Below are 20,282 nucleotides of genomic sequence, written 5' to 3' on the forward strand. Positions count from 1 at the left end.
TTACAGCCAATGTAAGCTCAAAAGGCAAACGTGGTGTCCAATGTGGTCTTGTGGGCTTGCATGCCTAGGATGGAATATGTGAAGTGCCAACTGCGTCTCACTGCCATGGCTATATTCCACAGCTGTATACCTCGGAGTAAATATAACCATGACTGCAAGTCTAATACAATAGCATGACTTCAAGGAGCTATAAAGTACAAGTTTCATTCACAACAAAAACACCAAGGCCACTTTAGTGAAAACTAGTTTATTTTAAAATTAAGTGCATAGCACTCATCTAGTTCCATTGGTGTAGACTTTAGCACCATACTCGCTATTTGTAATTTATGTCATACACAGATACATTTTGGTTTACAGTCTGTACTTGAGTAGTGTTTTTTCCAGTGGACTTTGGTAAAGCCCTTTATACATACCATTAATCTTTTCACAGTAGACATCTGATGGTCCAGTAATTAAAAAGAAACAAAAATCTTCAAAGACTAATCAATAAATTAAACAAAACAGCCCTACATATCTCCCCGCCCCCCAAGCTAACAGTTGCTGAGTTGTATTTATATTGAAACCTAATGTTTTAAAAACCCACCCTACCCTGGGTATGCAGCAATAGTAATCAATTAACCAATTATCTTACTCTAAGCTCCCCCTTCAAAAAAAAAAGATTAATCCAGTGTTCTTTAGCTTTTTAAAATATAAATTGGAAAAGTGTTAATAAACTTTTCAAAAAGATATTTTTCTATAACAAGAGACGTATAAACCAATCAATAAAACCATTTGACAAGACATTAAATTACCACAGGCACTGGTTGTTGTTTCAAGTTAGGATCTTTATCCCAATTATCTTACATTCATAGCATTTCTGAGGTAGTTACAATACTGAAAATTGGATTCAAGGTTGCTGGCTTCTATTTGTAAAAATGAACATTTTTTCTTTGTTGTGCTGGAACTGGGGTTTGAAATGAAGGCCTTGCGCTCTTGCTCAGCTTGCTTACTTATGGCTGGCAATCTACTAACGAGTTGTACCTCTGGCCCAGCTTTTTGCTGAAGATACGAGTCTCATGGACTTCTCATTCTGGGCTGACTTTGAACCTAGATCCTCCCAAATATTAGCCTCTTGAGTAGCTAGGATTACAGACATGAGCCACTCACACCTGACTGATATATCTTTTGAACCTACTTTCCCCTGTATAATTCAAGTTTTCTTAAGAATGATCAAAATCCAATTAGCAGCCCTTTTAAAGAGGAAAAGTGATGATACTTTCAGAAAACAATTGTCATGTTTAAAAAGGGTCATGAATGTTTACCTGAGTGGCTTTTATTCCATTTGCTAGACTAAGAAGTCCACATTATACCCTATGTACTCTAGATGTGTTTTCCTTTTAAGTATAAGATATGTCTTCTAAGAATTCAGGCTGGCAGAAGCCACTCTCTCATACTCATCTACTGGAGCCTTCTGGATCACCCCACTCCTATGCTGAGCCCTTCCCTTTGTAACGAAGGCCATTGGCTTGATTATAGAATCACCTGCTGCATACCCACAGCTCTGTAACCAGTCTGTCTTCAATGCACATTGTGGCAGTCACACACCTGCCATGCGGACCCTTCTAGTCAAGTGCTACCTTTAAAAAAACACAAATGGACACACCTTACTAATTTTTAAACCAGAAACTTCTGTCTACCAAATATTTCCTCCCACAGATAAGGATGTATTTACCAGTTACCTCATTTTTAACTTTTTAATGTCTACTCTGCGAAACATTTTATGCCCAAGTTGCCTTTATGATAATGACTGTTGCTGCTTTCACCACCAGCAGAGTGAGATGTCCCAACTGATAGTAGCTACTGCAATCCTGTAATCAGTACCCCTTCCTGCTCAGACCAACCAGCTGGAGGCTGTCTTCCATATAACAAGTGCTAGGCTAGCACTACCTGAGTAGACCCTGTTGCTCTCTGCTCCAGAATAACCTACAGGACTATATTCTAGTATGGACAGATTTTAACAATTCCTTCCCTTGAAAGAAACTTTTGGGAATAACATCAAATCAGATTATAAATCTCAATTGCACTGACAAATTCAAAACCTATAAATGAATTACAGAACCATACTTCAATCATTCTGGGCTACAATATGTTCTCATTGGAAAACACGTCCTAGGGGAGTAGTTTAACGTGTTATAAAGGTAGTTCACACTCTTAACATTCCCAAAACATGATGCATTAGTTAAGTGTTTCCAAGTAGTTCAAACTCCCTGAGTTAAATGTGTTTTAATTCTAATGATGTGAGTTTGATCATTTAGGGAAAAATGCAAAGAAACATAAGCAAGATTTCAAGATAAGAGACCTAACTCCACCTCTAATTTTAGTAAATAAATCCAGATACCTACATTATCTATGACAAGAAGTTATACAGAATAATCTAAAACAAACTTTTAATGCACAAATTGGTATAGCATAGGTGAATTTAAACTTAGAAATTCACGTTAGGTTAAAAAAAAACCCTCAAAACTGAATTTAAAAAAAGATTTCTTCAAAAAGTAATACTGTTAACTTTCCTTCATGAAAAACAGTTTGGCAAGTCCACAGATAAACATTAGTCCTTGACATATAAGCCAACCAAGAGCCCAAGCCTACCAGAGGTCAAATCTCAAAATGGCAATCTGGAGTCTGTCCAAAACTTCTGCTGTGTTGAATATTTTGAAATATTGGGACCATCAGCTAAGGCTTGAACATTTTTGTTACACAGGGGTTTGCTGTAACAGGACACTCATGACGCTGTGATAACCAGGGGTGTGCAGGGATATTCAGTCTTCCTACTGTGGGACCTGCAGAGTTCTGGTGTTATTTGGATCCCTTTCCTTCTGAAGAGCCTGCCCCAGAGCTGCAAGTCCTAACAGTTTGGGTCAGTTATCACTTGTATACAATCACCTTTCAAAGCATGGAGTAATACAAGGGTAATGTTCATTTATCTGATAACTCCGGTTGTAAGAAACACTCAGACAGGGTTTAACTTCTACTGGTATTGCTAGAGACATCCCAACACCAGTCTGCATGTGCCCAAGGCTCTGAACACTCGTTTGGAAGCCAGCAGGACATGTCTGTAGTGTGTAAGATGAGGTGTGTGTGGTAGATACAATCTGCTGACAGCTGGGTTGATCTGATACAGGATGGCGATACTGCAGCGAGGTCTGATGAGTCTGGTGGAGATACTGGGGTTGCTGGAAGTGAACTGGCCGTGAGGGTTGGGAGGCTGTCTGGAACACACTTAGTTGTGCTGACTGAGGGCCTGACTGCCCTCTCTGTTTGTTTGCTTCTTTCACATCATTATCATGAGCACTGAGACATGGAGAGAAATGAAACAACATTACTCAAGAAGATGTCCCCACACACTTCCACACAACAATGAGACCTCCCCAAATCCTCCCAAAGCCATTTCCTATGGTATGAACTATGTGGGTAGCTTTGGAAGTTCTTTCCAGCTTTTAAGATAAGTCCACAAAAAGCACTGTGGTCTTGTTAAGTGTGGCTGTCACTTCAGTTACATCCTAGTGGCCCCTAAGATTCCAAGATGCGGGAATAGGAATGGGGAAAGATTTTGCTGCAACTATCTCAGAATTATGGGACTAGAAACATACAAGAGGGCCTTTTCCCTTTCAGGTATCTAGCATCATTCTACTGGTGAACAGCCAAACAATCCACCAGGACAGAGTACTACTCCTACAGTGGTTTACTAGTGGCAGTAAGGAGCTGCCAGAAGCCATATATCCAAGAGCTTTGCAGCCCTGAAGAGTTGTTTTTAGGGCACCTTATACATGAAGAAAAATGTGAATAAGGAATTACAAATACCAGGGCAAGAAAGGCTTACATCAATAACCGTTCAATACACTGCACTAAGAAATCCCAGGAGTAAGCAGTAAGGCGATGTAGTCTTGTGGGCCATGTTGGAGAAAGACGAAGTATAATCCTCGAAGAAGCCACACATGCAGCAGCTACTAAAGAAGGTGCATAATTTAGAAAGGCATAATCTGTGGAGACACCAAAAATGAACTTAAGCAACAGAATACATGATTCACGGTGCACAAGTCACTTACTGGCATTCACAACAACTCACCTTGCAGGGACACTTCAAGGAAGTAATCTGCATATTTGGCCATGTAGAGTTTAGTTTTTTCCAAGCAGATCATTGGCCAGCCATCATGAAGATCTGTTTCATGTACAGCTTCAGAGAGATAATACTCAATGAAGTGAGCAGCTGTGGGAAGGCAGAGGTTCCACTGAAAGGTTTCTAACAATAATAGTTCCATATGCAGCAAATTTTGCTTTGTTAATACCAGGTTCATATTAGTCATGCAACCCAGGCTGTTGAGCTGCTCCAACTTAGGCACACTATCTTCTTTCTCTTCAAATTTACCTTGTAAGAAAAGGAAAAATGTTAAGGCAGGATTATTAGAGGTCTAATCAGTTAAATGGGATTTGCAGGCTAAGTGACCAGATTTAGATGCAAAGACATTTCTCCCCTACTTTTCATGATGATTGTGCCACAGAGCTCTCTGTTTCTATATTTCCCTCAACTTTCCTCACCTTCTGAGAAACATGTGCTTGAATATTTGATCTGTGTTTTACTGTACAAAGGAATCAATCGTATGTACTAATTAAAAAAATAACTCAAATCTCACCAGTTGATTCTTGCCAGAAAGTTTCCTTTTTGTGGGCAGGTGGTATTTGGTGAAAAAAAAAAAAAGGATTATTTTACAGTAGAAGAGAGCTTTAAACAAGTTAATGTTATAACGTTATCTGAAATAAACTAAGTAAGCCCTAAGAATTTCATTTTGGTATATGTTCAGCAGAATCTCAGTAACAAAGATAAAAGAAATTAGGGAAGAAGCTGAGTGGTTATCTAAAATAATCCCTTATCATTCCACAAAAAGTCCTGTCTCTCTTCCGAATTAAAAATGCAAATTCCAAGCCAGGCACTAGTGGCTCACACCTTTAGTCCTAGCTACTCAGCAGGCTAATATCTAAGGATTGCTAGCCTGGGCAGAAAAGGCCACGAGACTATCTCCATTAACCAATATCTGTAGCTCAAGTGGTAGAGCACTAACCTCAAGTAAAAAAGCCAAGCAAGAGTACAAGGCCCAGGAGTCAAGCCCCAATATCAGTGCACATGTGCGCACATGCACACATACACACCACCCAAAAGTCCAAATAAGTCTATTTTATAATAAATGAAAGTAATTCTTTATTATCCTATTTTAAATCCCCTTTCACAAAGCAGATAGGAATAAAGAGAACATGAAAGTTAGATGGAAATTGTTCAAAGGCATCTTCTTTTCGGGAAATACCCATCCATAGATTTAAATCTATGCAGAGCTAAGGAGTAAGATTATCTGTCCAGTCCCAGACCACTGTTTCTATAGATTGTGTACTATCTAACATATCAGTATCAATTTCTAAGCAAACACTTTATGTATATTAGGTACTTCTACAACTTTTCGCTGAAGGAAATACTATCAAGCATTGTTTAGATATTCGAACAAAAGCAATAGAACCAACGAGCTGTCCAAGTCCTTTTATTTTGGGGGGGGGGAGGGGGTCTTTGTTCCATGAAAGAAGCTATTATAAGCATGCCTTCTCTCAATGTTTGATATATATATGTATATATATGCATACATACATATATATATATGCATACATACATATATATATATATTTTTTTTTCTTGGTGGTGGTGGGGCTTGAACTCTGGGCCTGGGCACTGTCCCTGAGCTCTTACAACTCAAAGATAGCACTCTACCACATGAGCCACAACGCCACTTCCAGTTTTCTGGTGGTTCATTGGAGATAATCTCATGGACTTTCCTGCCTGGGTAGGCTTTGAACTGCGATCCTCAGATCTCAGCCTCCTGAGTAGCTAGAATTGCAAGCATGAGCCACCAGCGACTGGCTATTTGCTATATTTTACATTAAAGTTTAAATACTCATATTATAAATATAATTTCTCATTAATAGATACTATTTACACTTGTCCAAAATTTTTCTAAGAATTTTTTTTTAATTTTCAGGGGGTTTGAACTCAGGTCTGTGCTTGCTAAGCAAGGAACTCTTATCTCTGAGATATGCCTCCATCTCTGATCTCTACTTCTTATTTTTCAGATATAGGGTCTCACTTCTTACCAGGGCATGTGCCTGGATATGATCCACCTCCCACCACAGGCTTTCCAGTAGCTAGGGTAACCACTAACTACCAACCACATCCAGATCTTCTTTGAGAAGGAATCTCCTGAACTTTTTTCTGCCTTGGGCTAGTCTCAAGCCAATGTCCCCAACAAGCTCAGCCTCTCAAGTAGCTAGGATTCCAGGCCTGTGTCAAAGGTACCTGGCAAAGTTAATGGTAAGAGACCAAGTCTGCTCAGTGCAGAGGGTTAGGGTACAGCCAAGGGGTTTGCTTCTCTTACCCTTAACTGGGGTTGGTGAAAACATGCTGCAGCCTTGGTCTCTGCTCAAGGACCATAACAGGGATAGAAGTGTTTTGTCATGGACACCAGAAGATCCTAAGCTTCTGTCCTGAGAAATATCTAAGCCCAAAGAACAGGAGAGATGGAGGCTACTGCTCCAGAGAAATTGTGAACCTTTCTAGAGCTAAATCATGATTTGAGAGGGCTTTGTGGCACTGGAGATAAAGCCTAGGGCCTTGTATATTCTAGACAAATGCTATACACCACTATAAGACCCCCAGCTCTTTATATTTTGACGTCTCACTAAGTTGCCCAGGCTGCCTGAACCTGTGTTATTTTTCTGCCCCAGGCCCAGGGAGTAGCTGGGTTTGCACAGGCATGGGCCACACCCAGCTCTAAACCACCTTTTAACTAAAGACAGCATCCAAAACTTACATAATGCAGATTTTCCTGAGTCTAGATAGCCCTTCCCAGTTCAAATCACATAAAGATAAATTTCTCATGTTCAGCCAATAGCATATATGTTGTCCATGTCACAACAATTAGCCAGAGCATCATCACTGAGGCAGAAATGGAAACCATTGTTCCTACATAATACAGTGAAATTCTGTAGAGGAAGACTGAACTAGGAATTTGGTCCAGTCCCTCAGGATGAATCATTAAGGCTTTCAAAGCACCCTGCTGTTTGTGTAGCACAGCAAAACTGGCAATATACTTCAAAGGAATATTGTAAAAATTAATGAGTTTATTTATATCATGCTTAAAGTTCCTTTGAAGGGAAAATATACTATAATTCACCATAATTCAGGAATTAGGGTTGTTTTATACATCTTCCTGAAACTTTCAACATGAAAAATAAAACTGTCTACAATCAATTTCACAGTTCAAGAAATTAAGATGGTAAGCCTGGCCACTTCTGTTAAAGTATGGAAGCTCAAATGAAGATTCGTGTTAGAATTTTCAAATCTGAACTTCTAAACCAAGTATTGCACCAGATTATATTGGGACAACTAACAGAATGACAGCCTTCTCTACAAATATTTGGCTAATATAAACGTGAATGGGTTTACATGCTGATTTACAAAGTTAAAAATGTCTTGCACATTACAGAAATAATCACACTGTGGATTCTAATACAGGTTTAAGTTTTGGGGGACTTTTTTACTATATATATATATTTCACTATATTCAACTACATGGATAATTAAAGGATTTCAAAAACTGCAATAACACCAATGAATACCTACATTAGGGCCTATCGTTTTTAATTGCCCTGAATACGGTTTTTATTGTGTTTCAAGTTTACTTATCCACAAAACTATGTACATCACAAAGATCAGTTCTTCAATTGAAAGGAAATACCAAAAGCCATGTGATTATATTGATAAAGGGCCCAAACAGGAAATAAGAACACAGGAAATTTATATCTGCTTCCTAGAAAATAAAGAATTAAGAGACCACAGAAACAAAACACCAGGTTGTCTTTCCTTGAACAGGATATTTATTAAGATCAGCCATGGAAATCAGCATGTTTTCAAAGCCAGCAGTAAATCAAAGTATGTGGTAGAGATTTGCACAGTTATGCAGGGCATGGGCCTAATGTTACTGTGACTCAACCAATTCACATTATTTAATAATAACTATTATTATTAGTTATTATTTTTTGGTGGTGGTGGGTCATTACTAGAGTCTGAACTCACAGTACTGTGTTTGCTAGGCCTGTACTCTATCTCTTGAGCCATACCTCCAGTCCTGTGTTTTTTTAATTGGTTATTTGAAATATAGGGTCTTGCAAGCTTTTCTGCCCTGACTGGTTTTGAAAAGCAATCTTCCAGAAATTAGCCTCCTGAGTAGCTAGAATTACAAGTGTGAGCTACTAGGGCCTGGCTGTACAGTCTATTGTTTTTTATTTATTTTTATTTTTTTTTGTTAGTCCTGAGGCTTGAACTTAGGGCTTGAGCACTGTCCCTGAGCCTCTTTGTACTCAAACCTAGGTCTCCATCACTTGAGTCACAGCATCACTTCTAGCCTTTCTGAGTAGTTTATTGGAGATAAGAGTCTCTCCTGCCTGTGCTGACTTCAAACTGCAGTCCTTCAGATCTCAGCCTCCTGAGTAGCTTGGATTACAGGCATAAGCCACCAGCACCCAGCTCATTCTATTCTTTTATTATTAAAGTAGAAAATATATACTGAGAATCCTCACAAGTTTCTAAGACCGTCAATCTAATTTCTTTTTAAATGGGTAAAGAACAAGAAAAGGAAAAAAAAATCTAGGCTCACTAAAAATTAAAATATAAGTCAAATCAAATGTGGAATGTCTTATTTTTCACTTAACAGATAATCAAGTATAAAACTTTGCTAATTCAACACCAGTAAACAAGGAGAAACAAGCATCTGTAGGGAATCATGTCTCTAAAATCCTGCAATTTTAATTTTGTTTTCATCTTAATGCCAAGATCATTTCTTAGTTACATAAGACCTTGAACATATTACCAGAAGTCTCATTTTCAAGACTGCTGTAAATTAGTTAGTTTAATGCTAGTCATAGAAGCCAAGGGAAGGAAAGGGCTGAATAAATTTGGTCCATTTTAGAATATGCCAGAACTTTTGGGATATGGGGCCAGATTAAAGATTATACATTATAAAACAGCATAAATGTTAAATAAGTCTAAAGATTGAAATTCTAAAGATTATAGAAGGTCTATGTGAAAATTACTCATTACAATGCTATTTTTTCATGTTTCTGACCACATTATCTACTGTTGCCAAACTTTAATATAATAGAAAACCAACAGTCACCTGATCCTATCAGCTAGAAGCTCTTCTTCATACTAGAAGATACTACCCCAAAACAGAAGGAACATAGGAGAGGGTCAGAACAGCTTTCAATGCTGCAAATACAGGAGCAGCATTTGAACAATGTTTATGATACCTAATGGGAGACCCGCCACTGGTATACAAATATAAGATGGGAGTGTAAACAAATACTATAATGAAACTCCTTTGGTACAAGTAACTTATGCTAACAATAACTTTTTTAAAGGCCAGGAGTAGTGACTCATGACTATAATCCTAGCTGTATGGAAGATTACAATTCGAGAGTAGCCAAGGAGGACGTTAATGAGACCCTATTTCAATGAAGCGATGTATGTGGTGGACACACTCAACATCCCATTTACACAGGCCATCCTGAGTAAAAAACACAAGACCCTAGACCAAAAATTAACTAAAAAGCAAAAGGGGCTAGAGGTGGTGGGCTCAAATGGTAGAGTGCCTGCCAAACAAATGCAAGGCCCAGTACTGCCAAAGAGAGAATAAGTGATTGTATGAAACACCAGAATTCCGTAAGTTTAAAACAATCCATCAGCTTATAAGCATTTTTTTTTCTGTAAAGGTAAGAGGTTGGAGCTAAGGACCAGCTTCTTTTGATTTCCTGGCCCCACAGCAGGATTGACAGCCCTAGCTTTTGACTTTGCCTACTTGGGGGCTGAGAGCCTGAAGGGATGCCACATAATTCCTACTCTCAAGTGGACAAGGAAGAATGTAAAAGCATTTTTTCTCTTGCAGGAAAAAGGCATCATGGGTGTCAGCAGAATAAAGGGGGAAGAGACATCCAGCTATTTCATGAATATGTGAAAAAGGATCCACATTTGAACCACAGCAAATACTGATTCTAAAGCCAGGTTTTTAGAAAATAAGATAAAAACAAAAAGCACAAAAAAGTCCTGCTGCATATTACCATTTTGATTAAGCCAATAATCCTTAATTAAAGCAAATGGATCATGACTTTCATTGTAACGTGTAATTTAGATATAAGAAGTGAAAACTCCATTTCAACCAACATAAGCTAGTACAAAAACAAATTACCTTTCCTCTAGATTGTGTGAACTTGATAGCACCTATAGCAAGCAAGTCATGGTGAGTGAGATTCATTTGCTTTTCTGAGTGAGGTCTCATTATGTTACCTAGCTATTCTTAAACTAATGCAATCTACTTGGCTTCATTCTTCTAAGTAGGGGATACAACAGGCATGTGTTACCATGCTCAACTCAAAAATTCTTATTAACTAGGAGAGTCCTCAGTGAATTTAGTAATGACAGGTAATTGATGAGTAACCAGTTTAGTAAGCCCTAAGTCACTTCTTTATGGATGAATTTTATTCAGTAACATAAGTTAGTCTATGAACTGCATATGCATCATCCATCATTTCAAGTCCACCAAGAGCCTCCTACTTGGCACACCACACTTAAAGAACTGCAAGCTGAGCAAATGAGACTTCAGAGAGGCAAAATGACAGTGACAGCCACAGCAGGCCAAAAATGACTTTTTACTGATGCCCAAGTTGTTGTTGTTGTTTTTTTGTTTTTTTTTGGCCAGTCTGGGCCTTGTTCTCAGGGCCTGAGCACTGTCCCTGGCTTCTTCCCGCTCAAGGCTAGCACTCAGCCACCTGAGCCACAGCGCCCCTTCTGACCGTTTTCCATATATGTGGTGCTGGGGAATCGAACCGAGAGCTTCATGTGTAGGAGGCAAGCACTCTTGCCACTAGGCCATATTCCCAGCCCCTGATGCCCAAGTTTTTAAAAGAACCTAACTTGCATGTCTGATTGCCAGTGTCTTTCTGTTATGAGCTAAACCTATAATAAACTAACATTCTGTGGGATAAAAGCAGTTTTATTTGCGGATTCTCATATAGCTCACCTGTCAAGTATGGGTTTTTCCAATCTTAAGCAAATAATTAAACCCCAAATAGCTTCACAGCCAGTGATGAAATACATACAGCATTGTACACGTGATTACCTAGGACCATGAAACTTTAATTAAGAGTTAAATAAGGTTAATTATAAATGTTTAAGTATTACCTTTGCCTTCTGGATGGGGAAGGAAATAGGAGATGTGTCTGGGTCTTAAAGGACAACTGATTAAAGGGGAAACGTAGTCAAGAAAAGACAGTCTTCTACTAAGAATCTGGCTCAAGGTTTACATGAGACTGGAAAGGTGCTAGGTTCTAAATGCTACATAAGAAGGTTCGATCTAAACCTAAACCCACAACAAAGGGAAGTCATCATGTGGCTGGGTTTTATTTACATTCAGTCTGTCCTACATACAAGAAACTTTAACTTACAAAAAAGACATTCAAAATTAAGTGGTTGAGGTAATTAATTCATAGGAAAAATAAGGGTAGGTAAAGAAAATCAAAGAGATATGTCAAAATACGACTTTGAAATAGGGTTTAACTTTCTATGGTGATAACCCAGACAATATAGAAGAGCAACATTATCCACTCAATTTCAGTACTGAATATAATCTTTCGTATTGCCAAAAGAAAACCTCCATTTCGATTTGTTACTTGACCCCTTTCTACTTCAGTGTGGATTTGGCCCTTAGCAAACAATGGAATGAGACACAAGATGTTAAGAGAAAGAGGCACCAAAAGGTCTAGTAGCTCGGTCCACACTGCACTGGACATCAAGTCAAGTTCCTTTTTATTGGTCCAAGAATGGGGCTCAAACTTGGTATCTGATGCTTTATGCTCATTGGAAGGTGTGCTACCACTGGAGCCATGCCTCCAACCCCCAAGGGTTGGTTATTTCTTTCCTTCCCCCCGCCCCCCCCAGTCAGCTTGTCAAATTATTCCTCCCCCTTCTCCCCTCCTCCTCCTCCTCTTCTTCTTTTGGTGCCAGTCCTAGGGCTTGAACTCAGGGTGTGTGGACTGTCCTTGAGCTTTTGTGCTCAAGGCTAGTGCTCTACCACTTGAGCCATACCTCCACTTCCAGATTTTTTTGGTTAATTGGACATAAGTCTCAGACTTTCCTGCCCAGGCTGGATTTGAACCACTATCCTCAGATTTCAGCCTCCTGAGTAGCTAAGATACAGGTGTGAGCCACCAGCAACTGGCTTTGTCAGATTCTATTTTGCAGCACAGCAAAGGCTTTCCCATTTGCAATAGTTGCTCATGAACTTTCAGCAAATTAAGCTAACTTATTATGGAACTATGAAGTATGCTAACAAAAGAAGAGTATGGTGGCACCTTTAAGTCAAGAGTTTTTCAACTTTATCTCCAAGGATGTTTTGAGCTAGAGAATTGTTTGTTCCAGGGATTAGTCCTTTTTATCACAGGTTTTTAGCAGTACACCCCTCTCCCCCCGCCCCCCCAGCAAAAATGTCTCCTCTTACTGAAAAAATGTCCCCTATGGGACAAAATTGTTCCTAGTTGTGAATCACTGATTTAAAAGAATGGTTCTCAACTGAAAAGGTACACCGAAATTGCCTTTAGAAATTTAAAAAGGTTAATAATTAGCCATGTTCTATTATGTAGCTTCTAACTCAGTAGTAGATCTTTAGTAGCCTAGAATTTATATTACTATCAGAATCTTCAGAATATAAGACTTGGGCACATGCTCTCTTAATTGCTACAGAACTTTTTATTTTTGTGTGTGTGCCAGTCTTAGGACTTGAGCTCTGGGCCTGGTTGCTGTCCCTGAGCTTCTTTTTTTCAAGGTTAGCTCTCTACCATTTGAGCCACAGCTCCACTTCTAGCTTTTTTCGTAGTTTGTTGAAGATAAAAGTCCCACAGACTTCCCTGCCTGGGCTGATTTTAAACCATGATCCTCATATCTGTCTCCTAAGTAGCTAGGATTAAGGTGTGAGCCACCAGCACCCAGTTCTAGAACCATTTTTAAATGCACTATTGATGATTACAGTGCCAAGAAGCACTTTCAACATAAACTTCTTGATAGTAATAAACTGGAATGAATAAGATTTGGTAATAATTCAAAGTTCTACATAACTTTATCATATAAACAATGGCGATTCTAGTCATATAGATAGATCCAATTTATACTTACTTGCTAGGAGAAGACAGGATAGTGCAACTAAATGTAGTTGCTGGATAGAGATGTCATAGCGATCCATAAATAGGTCCAGTAGATAGACAGCAAGATGTCGGGCAGAAGGACAGAGTGTGAAGCGATTGCTCACGATGGCAATCAAGTCAGCAAAGTACCTCCTGAGACTTAGTTGAGGGGACTGGCCTTTGTAGGAGGGCAACTTCAGCTCCTAAATCAAGAACAAGCACATTTAGTTGGACACAACCTGTAGAATTATCACAACAGTGAAAAGACTTAACATTGTTTTTCCAACATTATTAATGCTATAAGTACCCAAAACACACTTTTCTTGAAAAGACAAAGAAATGAAAACCTTGAGAGGATAACAATCTGCATTTAAAAGTTGGCCTGAAACACTTTTGCTTATTCTTTACCACATAATAAAGAGAATCCTACCTTCTCTATTGGGTTTTCTCAGAATAATGTCCCTAACAAAAACCCAACCACACTACTAAATACACCCTGCTACTGGAAGCTCAGGCTTTTGGGTATGTTGTATACTACAGTATATTGGCAGTGATTTGTAGGGTTGCATGCATCCATTAGCATCTTCTAATCATGTTTCCCATTGGCAGTTTTATGACTTTTCCTTGGCTATCATCCTTTTATACATCTAAAAAATTAACCATCAGTGTTAAATCTCAGAAACACATTATACTAGCTCAGTTTTAGAATACTGGAAGAATTCTATAATTTTAAAAGATTTCAAAAGCACAGAGAAAAATGGAAAGCTTTAAATTCATTTTGTCAGAGAAGCATAATACAGAAATGAAATTGAACAAGTACCACAGTAGGTTGAAGTAACAGATAAGATATCAAAAGCACATGTGAAATAAAAGGCACTAAAGATAAATACTGAAAGACACTACAACAGAGAAGAAAAGCAGATCACTTAATGAGAACAACTTATAAATCATAAAGCTAACAAGGGATTAATATCTAAATTATTTTTAAGATTTCTTACATCATTGCTAATTATTTATTTTTGTAGCACTAGGAATGAATCCAGGGCCTTGTACATGATAGGCAAGCACTGGAAAACTGGGTTCCAGCCCTTTCCAAATTATATAAAGATTTCCTGGGTGCCAATAACCACTTAGGAGCCTGAGGATCAAGGTGCAAAGCCAGACCAGGCAAGAAAGTACATCAGTCTCTAAAAAGCTGAAGTAGAGTTTTGGCTCAACTGGTAGAGCACTAGTTGAGCAAAGAAGTCCAGGAACAGTGGCTAGGTCCTGAGTTCAAGACCCAGGACTAACACAAAAAGGTATCCTACAACTGAACAATAACAAAATAGCCCAATTTTAGAAGTAAGCTTGAATAGACATTTCTTCAGAGAGATATACAAATGGCTAGAAGCACACGAAAAGATGCTCAACATCATTAATCATTAAGAAAATGCAAATCAAAGCCAGTACAATAAGATACTATTTCATACCCCTATTATTTTAAAAAAGAAAACAAGTGTTGGCAAGAACATGCAAAACTGGAATCCTTGTGCATTACTGGTGGTAATGTAAAATGGTGCAATGACTGCAGACAATGGAATACCAATTCCTCAAAAAATTACAAAGAACTACCATATGAGCCAACAATTATAGCCTAAAGAACTGTAAATAGGGACTTGAACAGATACTTGTCCATTATTAACATATAGTAATAGTCCTTTTGTGTCAAGGTTCATCTACATATCATATATTAGAATTCTTTTTTTTTTTTTTTGGTCAGGGCTTGGGCACTGTCCCTAAGCTCTTTTGCTCAAGGCTAGCATTCTACCACATTGAGCCACAGCACCACCTCTGGTTTTCTGGTGGTAAATTAGGATAAGAGTTTTAGGAACTTTCCTGCCAGGCTGGCTTCAAATCATGGTCCACAGTTCTCAGCCTGTGTAGCCAGGATTATAGTCGTAAGCCACCAGCACCAGGCCAGAATTCCTATTACAAGCCTGACTAGTCTGTCCATCTCATATTCTGTTTATCCATTCATTTACTGCCCACAGGCATTTGAGTTGTTTCTGCCTCTGGGGTATTGTTAGCACTGTAAATTCAGTCTCAAGCTTCTGGTAGCAGGTGAGTTAATATACAATGATCATTGCAATAAAATATTATAATCATGGTATTACTAGAATGCTGAGGAAGATGATCTAACAGAGCTCAGAAGGAAAGGAGTGGGGGGAAAACAAAGCAAGAACAAGCACTCTGGAAAACCCTAGGACACATAAATGGAATTTAGTTTTAACTATGTTAACCTTACCAAAAACAGAATCAAGAAACTTAAGGGCCATGTGTCCAATACATTTTCATTGTCTATACTGTATTATATTGTCTTTTTTTGCCAGTAGTGGCGTTTGAACTCAGGGCCTTTGAGCCACATCTCTATCCTAACTTTTGCGCAGCTTAATTAAAGATAAGAGGTTATTGGACATTTATGCCCTGGCTGGCTTTGAACAACAATACTTCAGGTCAGGTCTCAGCTTTCTGAGTAGCTAGGATTATAGGCAAAAGCTACTGGCACCTGGCTTTGTCTTTCTAAATGGTAAAGTATAACCAGATGACTGTTAAGAATTTGTTCTCCACATAAGATGATGCTAAGTGAAATGAACTCCATGTTATGGAAACTAGTGTTATATCACTGTTGTAATTACTTTCACATGCCATGTGAAACATAGCTTCTTTTATTGATGATCCTCTTGTATCCCCTTCCTGTGGTTGGTTGTCCCCGCGCTATCACTGTATCTCATCTGAGTACCCTGGATACTGTATATACTGGTATTAGAACCAGGGAAGTGAAAGGGAATATGAAAATCAAGAGATGACGGATAAAAAGACAAACGACTCCAAAAGCAATACTTGCAAAACCGTTTGGTGTAAACCAACTGAACAACTCATGGGGGGAGAAGGAAAGGAGGAGGGGGGAGTGAGGGAGGAGGTAACAAATAGTATAAGAAATGTAACTCCTCTGTACATCACTTTGACAATAAATAAGTAATTATTATTAAAAAAATAATGATGGCTATAAAAAAAAGAATTTGTTCTCTTTGTCCGGGTAATACAATTAGGCAACACGAGAAATGAGTCTGCTTTCTCAGCCTACAAGCTTCTTCTGTGTATTCCCAATTCCCTAGAAATGAACACTCTTACTCCCACTTGCTTCTCAGGAACTCAAAACACCAAAGCATAGAAAAGCCAAATGCAGAAGTGGCGCTGTGGCTCAAGTGGCAGAGTGCTAGCTAGCCTTGAGCAAAAAGAAGCCAGGAACAGTGCTCAAGCCCTGAGTCCAAGCCCCAGGACTGGCCAAAAAAAAAAGCCAAATGCATCATCTCCAGTTTCAAGTCCTCACTGGCTCAACATTCTAAGTGCCATCCCCCAACAGGCCAATTCTCCAGCCAAGGTACAATAAAGACCTAGAAGAAATACTGAGAAGTGTAAAAGTCTGTATACCTTTTTTAATTTCCCTCCCTCCCTCCTCTCTCTCTCTTTCTTTTTTTCTTTCTGCCAGTCCTGAAGCTTGAACTCTGGGCCTGGGCACTATTCCTGAGCTCCTTTTGTACAATACTTTACCACTTGAGCCACAGCTCCACTTCTACTTTTTTTCTGTGATTAATTGGAGAGAAAAGTCTCAGGGACACCTGAGAATCCTGGACAGGCTTTGAACCACAATCTTCAGCTTTCAGCCTCATGAGTAGGACTACAAGCATGAACCACTGGCACCTGGCTTCTTTAATGTTTTACACAAGGCTAAAAGTGTTCCCATTTGTCAAGAGGGCTACTAAAAACACTTTCCAATACTATGACATTGGTGTATGTAGCTAAATGTTTAAAAGAATGAAAACGAAGTCTGGACCTGGTGGCATATGCCTGCGTCCCAGCTACTCGGGAAACTGAGAACATAAGGATCCCAGTTTGAAGATAGCTGGAGGCAGAAAAGTATGTAAGACACCACCTTGAGTGTAAGGCCCTGCATTCAAAGCCCACAACCAGACACTCAGACACACACAAACACAAGCTTTTAAGGCAAAAGCTGCTTTGTAGGCATTTTTTAGTATTAAATTGTTTTTCTAAAACAGTATGGCTGGCATTTGTGGTAGAAGAGGATTTCATTCACTGTATTTTCATTCTTTCCTACAGACCACAAGGCTGCCAGTTGTGCTACTTCTCTTAAAGTCCTGATGGGTCTAAACAGACAATGAGAGCATCTACATGGCAACTGCCCAAAGGAAGACATAAACTCCGGTGCTCTGATTTATTTACTTCTCAAAAAGGGGTTCTATGAAGAGCTGCTGTCTGTGTCACTCGGTTACTACTCCCACATCTGCTTCATCACCAAGCACACATACTCAACATGTTGGATAAACCAATGATTATGCAACTAAATCAGCAATTAATAACTGTGAATTAGCCTATCATTTCTATGAGAAATGTTCATTTTAACTTCCAGGACTTCACTGTACTACAAATAGTGGTCTCTCCAGTTCTTCAAGTTCTACTACTTAATGTTGATTTTTTGTAAAGTGTGGCCAATGTGTCAAATCATGAACATACTCTACATAATAGAGATAGTATAAAGTCAACCCAGGACACGCTATCACAAGTGGCCCAAGACAGCTTTCAGTGACATTCTTTCAGACTCTGAACTATTTTGTCCTTTGACAGTTCATAAACAACCTGAGTGCAGTGTGGTCTTCCTTGGATTTCTTAGATCAAGCACATAAAAGCATTTAGCAAATCTTTTTTTTTAAGTCTATCCCTAACCTTAACTGACAAAGTTAATTCAAACACTCATGATTTAAATTACACATAAAGCACAAGTCAGGCTAGGAGCATGGCTAAAGTGGTAGAGCACTTTACCACCCTTTCTTGCAAGGTGCTAGTGGCTTGTGCCTATACTTGTAGCTACTCAAGAGGAACAGACCTGAGGATGGTGGTTTAAAGCCAGCCCAAAAAGGAAATGAGTCTGTGAGATTCATTTCTAATTAACTACCAGAGTGCTATCCTCGAGCAGAAAAAGCTAAGAGACAGTGTCCAAGCCCCAAGTTGAAGCCCCAGCACTAGCACCAAAAAACAAAACAAATGAACACACATTTTCTATCTCTCTAGTAATTAATTTCACCACATACGAGAATGATAAAAAGCCTGACACTTAGAAAAGAACATTTTAAACTGAAAGATGGTTATTTCTCAAATGAAGATAAAAAGTGTATCTGGACATAGCACTTAGAAATCTCAAGCTTTAGTCAAAGACACAATTCTAACAAACAAGTCAGAATTAGATATTCCAAACTATTTAACTTGGTCAGCAAACTCAAGATATATGTTTATTATCATGCCAGGATAAATACTATAAGGCCAGAACTGACTCTACAGAGACAGCTGCTTTGCTTCTTTCTCACTTTTCTACACTTAATAGTTCTTTTTAGCCAAGGTGAAACTGAGTTAAGCTAGAGATCCTTTGGATCTCTCTTTTCTGTAGGATATTAAAGCAGAACTGGCCCATTAATCTGTCTCACTTAAGAGCAGCAATACAGACTTTGTGTAAGAAAAGTGTATTTAACAAAAAATTAATTCTACCAGGTTCACATTCTGCCTTTGTTATGAATGAGAGGCGTGCTCCTTCCCTCTTAAGGCTTTCTGCCCAGCCACAAATCTTAGGTGGCAAGTAATAGCAACACTTAGTGCTTATCACATACCAAGCGCTGTTCTAAGCCCACATACAGGACTCACTTTTCATAAGATACTACATTCTATTCGTACGATTCCTTATTTTGCAAATGAACCGGTCCAAAATCTCAAAAGAGGTCAGCGAACAGGCTGGGGATTTTAGTTATGTACAAATGTGACTTATAAGAGAGCTCTATATGAGTAGGAAGTGTAGGATATAAAAACTTTCCATCAAACTTTAGCATAAACATACACATTTTAAACACAAGATCAAACCCATGGTGCACCCTTTCCACCGCCCCTCTCCGACACTGTACCACGCCCTACGCATCACCTCCTCAAACCCCAATGTAGGTCGCAGGTTCTTCTGATAAGAGCCCAGGGAAGGAACGAAGGAATTAACTTTTGAGTAAATAAGCAAAATCGCTTTTTCTGGCCGTGAAGGTGGCGAGGAAACCCGGCCGGCGTTGGCCGCGGGAAGGTCGGGCATCTTACCTTGTACCGAAGAGCTTGGTGAATGTCGGCAGCCAGCTGTCCTCGCCACCACTGCCCCTCCAGCTCCATGGAACCCGGCGGCGCGCCCAGACAGACGCGGCAACTTCAGTCTGCAAGAGACACGCCCCGGACAGACGCGGTCACCGCCGGAGGCCTCCCTGCGACCCCCGGCCCCCGAGGGGTGTGACCTCCGCTCATCCTCCCCGGCGTCGTCCAGCGCCCGGCGCCCACCCCAGGCCCCGCAGTCCCCACCCGGCGGGAGCTCCCTCATTTGGGGAACTGGCCTTCCAGAAGCCGGGCGAGAAGGGATCCACGCGCGCGCGACCCCGGACGCGAGCTCCGGACAAGCGGAAAAGGGAGGCCGGAACCGGGTCTCCGCAGCCCCGGGCTCCTGGAGCGGCGTCCGGGACACTAGTCCCGTCCCGCCGGGGTGCAAAGCGCCCACCCTGCCGCGCCGGCTCCGGGTCCCCACGGCGGCGGCCCCGCTCGCTGCTGCTCCCCGGGATCTGAGGAACGCGCGGGATCGCGCGGCCCCAGGAGGTGAACAAAAGGCCGAGCCGTCCGGGCTCCGCGCCTCGCCCCCGGCGCTCCGCTGCCCGGCCCGGCCCGGCCCGGCCCAGCCCCCCCGGTCCTACGGCGGCGGCGGCGGCCTTACCCGGAACCGCGGCCCTCACAGCCCCAGCCCCGCCGGCGTGCGGGGAGTGCCGGCCCCGCTCATGCCGCGGACAGTCGGCCGCGAAGCCCCGGCCTCAGCTCGGGCCCAGCGCCGGGGCGCTCGCGCCGCCCATTGTTAAAGG

At 40.4% G+C, this 20,282-nt stretch overlaps 1 protein-coding gene across 3 annotated transcripts; it reads right to left on the bottom strand.

Moving 5' to 3' along the window:
* Positions 1-237: 237 nt before the first annotated feature.
* Positions 238-20,282, bottom strand: Ccnj (cyclin J). 3 transcript variants are annotated; one of them, XM_048338587.1, is made up of 6 exons: positions 20,141-20,282; positions 19,486-19,595; positions 13,295-13,505; positions 4,106-4,405; positions 3,860-3,983; positions 238-3,330 (listed from the first exon to the last, which is right to left on the bottom strand). In XM_048338587.1, exons 2-6 carry the CDS (start codon positions 19,552-19,554, stop codon positions 2,919-2,921), a joined length of 1,116 nt encoding a protein of 371 aa, XP_048194544.1. In that variant the 5' UTR covers positions 19,555-19,595; positions 20,141-20,282; the 3' UTR covers positions 238-2,918. The 3 variants fall into 3 exon arrangements, with proteins under 3 accessions (XP_048194544.1, XP_048194543.1, XP_048194542.1); XM_048338586.1 differs by having other exon boundaries at positions 3,860-3,986; XM_048338585.1 differs by having other exon boundaries at positions 3,860-4,019.

This window comes from Perognathus longimembris, chromosome 2 (genome assembly GCF_023159225.1).
Source record: "Perognathus longimembris pacificus isolate PPM17 chromosome 2, ASM2315922v1, whole genome shotgun sequence".
Taxonomy (NCBI): Eukaryota; Metazoa; Chordata; class Mammalia; order Rodentia; family Heteromyidae; genus Perognathus; species Perognathus longimembris.